This window comes from Eucyclogobius newberryi, unplaced genomic scaffold, assembly GCF_026437365.1.
Source record: "Eucyclogobius newberryi isolate DKJ021-1_F unplaced genomic scaffold, fEucNew1.0.hap1 SCAF_14, whole genome shotgun sequence".
Taxonomy (NCBI): Eukaryota; Metazoa; Chordata; class Actinopteri; order Gobiiformes; family Gobiidae; genus Eucyclogobius; species Eucyclogobius newberryi.
This window is the reverse complement of record NW_027315768.1, coordinates 13,251,177-13,263,320: the sequence shown is the minus strand read 5'-3', so window position 1 is coordinate 13,263,320 and position 12,144 is coordinate 13,251,177. Positions and strand designations below refer to the sequence as shown.

Sequence of the window (12,144 nt, the reverse complement as noted above, 5' to 3'; positions counted from 1 at the left end):
AAATTGGCGCGTCAGCGCCCCCAAATGTACCAAAAATGCATTGAGAGATGGGAAATGACCCAAAAAAAATCTGATCGTAGAATCATGAAATTTGGCGCCGAGGTAGATGGTGACAAGAGAAGTAAAAAATATTATTACGGCAACGCCGTCCGCCCAACCAAATGTCGGCCATATTGCTTCAAAAATGGCTAAACATGACTTCGGAGTTTTTCCAAACGTCGTACTTTTACGAACTCCTCCCAGGGCGTTGGCCCTAAAAAGCTGAAATTTGGTGAAAATGCTACTGAGGAGTGGGACATCAAAAGTTATCCAAATTACATTGATACCTCTCACGGTCTCGGTGCGGCGAAGCCGCAAACTGTAGCTAGAATTTCAGAAATCTCCCATATTTAAAATTTCTGCAGTTTGCGCAGATAAAGTCCGAATTGCGTCAAATTAGAATCAGTTGTTAAACTCTTTGCCCTAAACCTACTTGAAGTGAAATAAATTCATTTGGCGCCACAGCGCCCCCTACAGATTTTATATGGAGGTTAAATGTTTAGTTTTGCGAAATTATATGAAATTTGACACACAACTCAATTTTAGCATCCCCATCAAAAAAGTCAATGAGACCCATGTCATAATTGTTATGGCTTTGCCGTAACGATGACCGAAACCTTTCATGTTATTCCAATGGGGAAATCACCAGAACATGTTTACACTTTAGACTTTCACAAACTCCTCCCAGGGCGTCAGCCCTATTACCCTGAAATTTGGTGAGACTCATCTTCAGGACCATCAAAAGTTATCCACATTTTCATTCAAAGAGTCACGGTGTCTGTGCGGCAAAGCTGCACATTTTGCCAAGAATTCAAAATAAAATAGCTTTTTGATGGTAAAACAAGGGGAGAAGATGTGACAGCGTCACAGATTCAGCAGTAGGCGTAATAAAAGGACAATTGGGGCGCGTTAGCGCCCCCTCCTCTTGCGGCGTGGCGGCGGTGTGGCGGCGGCGTGGCGAGGGCCGATCATTGCCGCTTGCGGCTATATTTATTATTATTATTATCTTAGTACAAGGCTTTTTTAGATACATTTTTAACTAAATCTATGTTGAAATATGGTGACAGAAGGATTCTAGATAGATAATATTTACAACAGAAATGTACAATATTATTGATTATATTTTTGACATTTTGATTTAATAATGTCACTGTCTTTATTGATAAAAACATATTTGTATGTGTATATGAGTCAGTATAGTCCAGATAACAATTACGAGAATAAAAATATGACTGCAAGTATTTTTTGTAATTGACTGGTCACCATTGGTTCGTTGAAGCCCTACTGGAAATCTGTCAAATTAGAATACAATTTTTATGATAACATATTTTCAAATAGAGAGCAAATAGATTCCCCTCAGAAAATAAAAGAACAGTAAATTCAGCCTGTAGAAGTAAAAGTGAGTGGACATACCTGTACAGATTCCTCTTTACTGGAGAGGCTTCATGCTGATTACTCACAAAATATCTGTATGCAAATGAGACACATGATATTTACATATTCAATAATCAAATGATATTCAATAAACAACTTTAATGACATGAAATAGCATATAAGCACGATCCCTCACATGGCGTCTTTGGTTAATTTGCTGATATAGATCACCTCCCACTCTCCTGAGGTTATGGGCGTGGCTTGGCCCTGATGAATAAACAACATGAAGACTTCAAATCAAGTGATAGTCGTATTTTATGTGTTAAAATTATACTTACATCTTTCACGTAATGAATGTGTTTGTATCCGCGGCTGTCACTCATCACTTTGTAGAAACTCAGCTTGTCTTCGGCGATGAAAAGAGGAAGAGGAACATACTGTAAAGACAAATTAAAACAATATTAGTTCAAAGAAATATATAAGGTGTTAAACATGTTTTTCAGTGTTGTTCAAGGAAAACTTACATGGCCAACCCAGCCAGTCGTGCTCGTTTGTTCAAATTTCTAAATAAAAAGAAAAATATATTATAATAATTCTTGTTGTGGTAATGGAATATACAATTAGCCTGTTCGTTCTGAGGTCTCTATTAACAACTTCAACATAGATATGAAAACTTGCTTTGATTTGCTGCGCACACGTCATCTTGAGGAAGAAATAAACTGCTCTATGTAAATCAGTTTTATATATTGAGTTCTTTATCTTATACGAGTGATTTCCTGTCGTTTGTGGTTTAAAATAGCATGTTCATACACTGTTTCTCCATCAAATGCTATGAAATATATTTGTATATCATATATATTAACAACATGTATCAATTTACCAAATAAAGTCCAAATTAGAACATCATAAAAACCTGTCACAGGCACTTTTTTATAACTAAAGAAGTAATTCAAAGTCAACATTTAGTCAACATTAGGCCTTTAGATCCTGTTCCCAAATAAAATATGTAGAGATTATAAGAGCAACTGAGCTAATGTGTCATTAGTTTAGCTGGATTGATAATACAAATATGGTGAGGTTAATTTAGGTCGTTTGTTCCCTTTAGCGTACAGACAAAATATTGAATACATTTTAATTTTGCGGTTTATTTTGGTTATAAGTTATATATTTGTAAAGAAAATACAGAACAACAGGCCTATTTGATGCTGCCACGCCTACTTTTTTTTTTTTTTTAACTTGTAATACTTATATGAAATTAATGAAATTTCCCCATGTGTGGACAATAAAGAATTATCTTATCTTATCTTAATACAAATAATTGCTTTAAATATTTGTACTGGGCTTTTGAAAATACATAATTCTGGAGGAGATGAGACACAAATGACCCCCAGAACACAAGTTTGACTCTCCTGCATGAGGGAAGTCAGTTGAATCCTAATTTGATTTTATTCACTATGAAAAACAAATAAACTCTACCTGTTTTTCCACCCAACTGCTTCCGTCCAACTCATAGAACTGTACGATCACATAATTCTGTTTCCTGGTGATCCACTGCACGGCGACGCGTTGGTCCGTCGCCCAGGTCACCGAGCACAAAATGTGATCGCTGGAAGAGGAAACGCAAAGTGACAAGAATGTTTTACGAAAGATGGAGCGTGAAATAATGCTCAGAGGAGTCACAGCGCGTTCATAATGATACGAGTGAAATGTGAAAACACACACCCGGACGACACTGAGGCCGGGGCCCAGAGCTGAGAGCGGCGAGAGGGCTCCGAGGTGTCCACCACGAACAGACGCACCTTTGGGAGAGCCGAGCCCGCCTGGGGAATGCAACAGTAAGAATATAATCTGCTATGGAAATAATCCAAATGAAAAACACGTTACAAGGCACAACATGTTCCATCAAATCAACTCTTGTCTAAAGCCCAGGAAGAGCAGTCGTTTCAGTTGCAAACAGGGATCTAAATACAACTGGCTGAAATACACCATTTAAATGAATATACAACTTTACCCAGGCATAGCAATAAATAAATAAATTCATACATACATACATACATACATACATACATACATACATACATACATACATACCATACATACATACATACATACAATACATACATACATACAATACATACATACATACATACATACAATACATACATACATACATACATACATACATACAATACATACATACATACATACATACATACATACAATACATACATACAATACATACATACATACATACATACATACAATACATACATACAATACATACATACATACAATACATACATACATGCATACAATACATACATACATACATACATACATACAATACATACATATATACATACAATACATACATACAATACATACATACATACATACAATACATACATACATACAATACATACATACATACATACAATACATACATACAATACATACATACAATACATACATACATACAATACATACATACATACAATACATACATACATACATACATACAATACATACATACATACAATACATACATACATACATACATACAATACATACATACATACATACAATACATACATACATACAATACATACATACATACATACATACATACAATACATACATACATACAATACATACATACATACATACATACAATACATACATACAATACATACATACATACATACATACAATACATACATACATACATACAATACATACATACAATACATACATACATACATACAATACATACATACATACATACATACAATACATACATACAATACATACATACATACAATACATACATACATACATACATACAATACATACATACAATACATACAATACATACATACAATACATACATACATACAATACATACATACATACAATACATACATACATACATACATACATACATGCATACAATACATACATACATACATACATACAATACATACATACATATATACATACAATACATACGTACAATACATACATACATACATACATACAATACATACATACATACATACAATACATACATACATACAATACATACATACATACATACAATACATACATACATACATACATAAAATACATACATACATACAATACATACATACAATACATACATACATACATACAATACATACATACATACAATACATACATACATACATACAATACATACATACATACATACATACATACATACATACATACAATACATACATACATACATACAATACATACAATACATACATACAATACATACATACATACATACATACAATACATACATACATACAATACATACATACATACAATACATACATACATACATACAATACATACATACGTACATACAATACATACATACAATACATACATACATACAATACATACATACAATACATACATACAATACATACATACATACATACATACAATACATACATACATACAATACATACATACAATACATACATACATACATACAATACATACATACATACAATACATACATACATACAATACATACATACAATACATACATACAATACATACAGACATACATACATACAATACATACATACATACAATACATACATACATACAATACATACATACATACATACAATACATACATACATACATACAATACATACATACAATACATACATACATACATACAATACATACATACAATACATACATACATACATACATACAATACATACATACAATACATACATACATACATACATACATACATACATACATACATACAATACATACATACATACAATACATACAATACATACATACAATACATACATACATACATACATACATACATACAATACATACATACATACAATACATACATACATACATACATACATACAATACATACAATACATACATACATACATACAATACATACATACATACATACATGCATACAATACATACATACATACATACATACAATACATACATACATACATATATACATACAATACATACATACAATACATACAGACATACATACATACAATACATACATACATACAATACATACATACATACAATACATACATACATACATACAATACATACATACATACATACAATACATACATACAATACATACATACATACATACAATACATACATACAATACATACATACATACATACATACAATACATACATACAATACATACATACATACATACATACATACATACATACAATACATACATACATACAATACATACATACATACAATACATACAATACATACATACAATACATACATACATACATACATACATACATACAATACATCCATACATACAATACATACATACATACATACATACATACAATACATACATACATACATACATACAATACATACATACAATACATACATACATACATACATACAATACATACATACAATACATACATACATACAATACATACATACATACAATACATACATACATACATACAATACATACATACAATACATACATACATACAATACATACATACATACATACATACAATACATACATACAATACATACATATATACATACAATACATACATACATACAATACATACATACATACAATACATACATACAATACATACATACAATACATACATACATACATACAATACATACATACAATACATACATAAAATACATACATACATACATAAAATACATACATACATACATAAAATACATACATACATACATACATACAATACATACATACAATACATACATACATACAATACATACATACAATACATACATACATACAATACATACATACATACATACATACAATACATACATACATACATACATACATACAATACAATACATACATATATACATACAATACATACATACAATACATACATACATACATACATACATACAATACATACATACATACAATACATACATACATACATACAATACATACATACAATACATACATACAATACATACATACATACATACAATACATACATACATACAATACATACATACATACATACAATACATACATACATACATACAATACATACATACATACATACATACAATACATACATACATACATACAATACATACATACATACAATACATACATACATACAATACATACATACAATACATACATACATACAATACATACATACATACATACAATACATACATACATACAATACATACATACAATACATACATACATACATACATACAATACATACATACATACAATACATACATACATACAATACATACATACATACATACAATACATACATACAATACATACATACATACATACATACATACATACATACATACAATACATACATACAATACATACATACAATACATACATAAATACATACATAAATACATACATACATACAATACATACATACATACATGCATACAATACATACATACATACATACATACATACAATACATACATACATACATACATACATATATACATACAATACATACATACAATACATACATACATACATACATACATACAATACATACATACATACAATACATACATACAATACATACATACATACAATACATACATACATACAATACATACATACAATACATACATACATACATACATACATACATACAATACATACATACAATACATACATACATATATACATACAATACATACATACATACAATACATACATACATACAATACATACATACATACATACATACAATACATACATACATACATACAATACATACAATACATACATACAATACATACATACATACATACATACAATACATACATACATACATACATACAATACATACATACATACAATACATACATACATACATACAATACATACATACAATACATACATACATACAATACATATATACATACATACATACATACAATACATACATACAATACATACATACATACATACATACAATACATACATACATACAATACATACATACATACAATACATACTTACAATACATACATACATACATACAATACATACATACATACAATACATACATACAATACATACATACATACATACATACAATACATACATACAATACATACATACAATACATACATACATACAATACATACATACAATACATACATACAATACATACATACATACATACAATACATACATACATACAATACATACATAAAATACATACATACAATACATACATACATACATACAATACATACAATACAATACATACATACATACAATACATACATACATACATACAATACATACATACAATACATACATACATACATACATACAATACATACATACAATACATACATACATACAATACATACATACAATACATACATACAATACATACAATACATACATACATACATACATACATACATACATACAATACATACATACATACAATACATACATACAATACATACATACATACATACATACATTACATACAATACATACAATACATACATACATACATACATACAATAAATACATACATACATACAATACATACATACATACATACAATACATACATACATACATACAATACATACAATACATACAATACATACATACATACATACAATACATACATACATACAATACATACATACATACAATACATACATACAATACATACATACAATACATACATACATACAATACATACATACAATACATAAATACATACATACATACATACAATACATACATACAATACATACATACATACATACATACAATACATACATACATACATACATACATACAATACATACAATAATAATAACAACAACTCAATGAAAAAAGAAGGGGTTGTGAGTTAAATTAAGTATTTCATGTACTTTCTTTTATAATTGTATGATATTGTATGAGACACTGCAGGTGAATAGGAGAAAATCATACATCTTGAGGTATAAATCTGACACTTTTCCTGTAGTTTACTTATATAAATGTAAGCAAAATTTAATTACTTGAAATTGGCAAACAATTACAAACGTCACCTGATGTTTTCAAGTTAAACATGTAATACTTCAGGCTAAGCGTCAGATATAGATCAAATGTTTTCTTGTGATCAAATTCAGCTTTAGTCGTGACTCGCTTTAAAGGAACACTGTGTAACTTTTCTGGGGAAGAATACGCAACCTGCTTGACTCTATGGACTTGTGCTATGCTATGTTCTACCAGGCCACGTTACAAATCAGATCTGTGAAGAGGTGAACCCACTACACAGTGTACCTTTCATTTCTGAATTGCAGACTGTAGAATTGTGATGGAACAGTTTTGTACTTGTACTTGTGATATTAAAGAATACATTTGAACTTAATATAGAGCTTAATATATTTGTATATTCTGTAACTTTCCTGTCCACTGCCTTTTGTCAGAGTGCTGAGATGAAATGTACTTGTACGAGTCATATTCTCACTTTTGGATAAGGAATGGCCACAGTTTCCGGATACTGCTCACTCCCGTACCACGTGTACTCGATCTTGTGGACCTGTGTGTCGTTGAACTCTGCATAGGCCAAATAAAGCCCACTGGTCGACCACCACAGAGCTCCATTTGAGGCAAACACCTCCTCTGAAACCAGAAAACAGGAACATCCATGAATTAATACTGCAAATGTGTAATATTTAGTACGTTTTATCGTGATTTACTGTTTACTTTGACTTTAGGAAGACTATTTGATGCTGTTTATGTTACAAAGAGTGACATTCTGCATAGACCTTTAAACTTTGTATTCTTACTGACCCTCATATGTCCAGTCTGGAATCCCATTCGAGATCTCGTTCTCTTTCCCATTGTACGTGACTTGAACAGCATCCGCAGTCACATCCGACATGAGGAACACGTTGAAATCTGAAACATAAGCCTGTGGGAAACGGCGCAGTGAGCATCTTTGCATTGTAAGCATTTTTGTTCACACAAACCAAGCACATTCAAAGACAAAAACTCACAAATTTGTTTCCGACCGGACCCCAGAAAAAGTACTGGACGGAACGGGGAAGACTGACCGGCGTAACAAACGAACTGTGCGTAAAAAAATGAAGAAAAGTTACATAAAAAATCATACAAATGTGTTCTAAATCTGATGAAAATCCCTTACTCTGTTTCCCTGTTGAAGATGGTGTAAGAGGCTGAGTAAGAATGCCTCCATTTCTGACAAAACACAAAATATGTTCAAACTAAACATAAAAACTATTGAATTTAAGTCTGGAAAACTCAAAATACACAAAATACTAACCTTTGTGTAGTTACTCTCAAGGGCTACGTGGTTGTAGTCACCAGACAACATGTAATCTGTGGCATCTACTTGTGTCTACAGCAAAAACAACAGTATTATTTTAAGATTGTTATCCATCTTCTTTAAATGCATTATTGCTTTTTTGATAATATCTATTACAAATGTGGTGTTGCTGATGTAAAGAGACTCTTCCTTTGTTTCTAAATTGTAGCGTATGTAGCTCCCGTCACTGGATCTGTGCAAATACTCTTTATCTGCAAACAGAAATAACATGTCAGATTTAAGAAAGGACTCGTTGATACGTTTGGAAGACGATAAAAAGTGTTACCTGAGATCCAGTGCATGCTGTAGGATTTCCATCGAATCGTGTCGTTAAAGTAGTCGTCGATGGAAAACAGCTTTTTGGGAGGACTTCCTGAAACAACGGAACAAGCACGCTTAAATATGACATCCTAGAGCACCCTTGTACCTGACTTTGAATCATTCTAGTGCAGGAGAACGCACTTTGTACTAGAGTTTATTAAAGCGGCAGTGATTTGTAAGAATAAATGAGACTGGATAATAAAGTCTATCAATACAAACTTTATTTGGACTATTTTGAGATGAGGACATAATCATGAGTAAATTAATTGTATGCATGTCTAATTTGATATATTTTGCTATATTTTTTTATCATTATTATTATCATTCATTGTTGTATGTTGCCGTTTGCTGATTCTGATTCTAAATAACACCAAACGTCATTTTATGGAGTACACGTTTATGGTTATTTAAGCTAAATTACTTAAAGCAGAATAAGTATGTTTAAAATGCTCGAGTAAAGTATTTATTTATTGAAGTAAAAGGGGAACACTGCATATTAATAGAGCTTCAACTAACGGTTATTTTAGTTGTCAAAGGATTATTTCTGTTGTACATTGAGACTTTTTAAATACATTTTTCACCAAATAAAGGTTAAACAATGCAGACTGAAGGATTCAAGATAGTGAACATTTACAATTAAATGACTACAACTGAAGCTTTTTCTACTATTTACAATTAAAGTGTATTATTGATTAAAAATTAGAGATTTAATATTCTTTTTTGACATTTCTATTGAATCGTATCTAATAAAAGCTCTTTTGAATGTATTTTAGAGTCTGACAATACACAACACAACATAATTTAATGAACTGTTATTCATTACTGCCGTGACAGCTTTTATTTTGACTTCATGATTTGTTAAAAATCTCACAAAGGGCCAAATTATAAAATCTGTTTAATTTATTGTATAGATTGGAGTTAAAAATACTTACTTTTACCTCTAAAAGTCTCACAACTATAATTAAGTGTAGTTCCTATGATTAAACTGTGGCCTGACTCTATCTCATCATGACGTCCTTGTTTTACCTACTTTCGCCACGAGGAGGCGCTGTTTTAACGTGAAAAGTTTTGCAAGTTTGTCTAACTTAAAAGATTAAACAAAATCAGAATTCAAGAATATACCAAGTGCTACAAGTTAGTGTGAAAAACTAATCTATTTATCCTTTCAACAGTTTGCTGAAAATTGAACAAGAACAAAATAAGTTGAATGACCTAGAAAAGATGCCACGCAGGACACCGGTCAGACAGCCCAAACACGGAGAACAGGAACAGAAAAGAGAACTTAGTGAAAGAACAAATGATCGAGACAATAAACTTAATAAAAACTTACTGTTCAAATAAATTGCTGGGATGGTTATGAGCGTGATGACGACAGCGGCTCCGATCACCCACCACAGCACCTTGCCGTGGTAAACCTGGCACAAAAACGCACCAAAATCACACTTAATTCAACTTTTCGAATAGTTAAACCTGTTTTGATTGCCTTTTGGAGCATGAAACAAACCGTACGGACCATGTCGTGGCAGATGTGTTCCTCCACATTCAGCGGGACGGTCCCACTCGGAGCTTCACCAACTTTTGCAGGGATGTTGACAACTTTTAATCATAGTCTCGCGATAAAAGAAAGAACGGCGGCGTTAATGAGTGATCCTGAGGGTATAAAACATGACTGATCCCGGGTTTTGTGTCTGGTTTTGTGAGTGGAAGTGGAAGTGTCCCGCCGCACATCTCACTGCTGCTGCTGCATTCCAGAGCGCGCGGGGAAAACTCCTCCAACTGCAGCGGGACAGTGATGGAGGAGCGAGTTATGTAAGGAAAAGTACACATGCATGTGCAAAAACTAACAAAAACAGTTCAAATAGTACATTTAAAAATATTGAGTAAAAGTACCTGTTTAATAAAAGACTTTAGAGGGGACATAATACACAAAATCCACAAGAGTGGTTTCTCATCATTATTTTATTTTA

The 12,144-nt window shown here is 31.4% G+C and overlaps 1 protein-coding gene across 2 annotated transcripts in view; it reads right to left on the bottom strand.

The window, feature by feature from the left end:
- fap (fibroblast activation protein, alpha) overlaps nucleotides 1-11,679 on the bottom strand; it is a 19,459-nt gene extending 7,780 nt beyond the window's left edge. For both annotated transcript variants that reach the window (XR_011926855.1, XM_072444347.1), the window contains exons 1-14: nucleotides 11,508-11,679; nucleotides 10,143-10,229; nucleotides 9,974-10,068; nucleotides 9,815-9,889; nucleotides 9,677-9,729; nucleotides 9,528-9,600; nucleotides 9,322-9,442; nucleotides 8,996-9,150; nucleotides 3,136-3,233; nucleotides 2,890-3,019; nucleotides 1,938-1,976; nucleotides 1,752-1,850; nucleotides 1,610-1,680; nucleotides 1,453-1,506 (exon numbers count right to left, since the gene is read on the bottom strand). Coding sequence is in view for 1 of the 2 variants with exons in the window: in XM_072444347.1 (XP_072300448.1) it covers nucleotides 1,453-1,506; nucleotides 1,610-1,680; nucleotides 1,752-1,850; nucleotides 1,938-1,976; nucleotides 2,890-3,019; nucleotides 3,136-3,233; nucleotides 8,996-9,150; nucleotides 9,322-9,442; nucleotides 9,528-9,600; nucleotides 9,677-9,729; nucleotides 9,815-9,889; nucleotides 9,974-10,068; nucleotides 10,143-10,158 (1,079 nt within the window). In the remaining variant the exon portion in view is untranslated. The remainder of the gene's footprint in view (nucleotides 1-1,452; nucleotides 1,507-1,609; nucleotides 1,681-1,751; nucleotides 1,851-1,937; nucleotides 1,977-2,889; nucleotides 3,020-3,135; nucleotides 3,234-8,995; nucleotides 9,151-9,321; nucleotides 9,443-9,527; nucleotides 9,601-9,676; nucleotides 9,730-9,814; nucleotides 9,890-9,973; nucleotides 10,069-10,142; nucleotides 10,230-11,507) is intronic.
- Nucleotides 11,680-12,144: the final 465 nt, after the last annotated feature.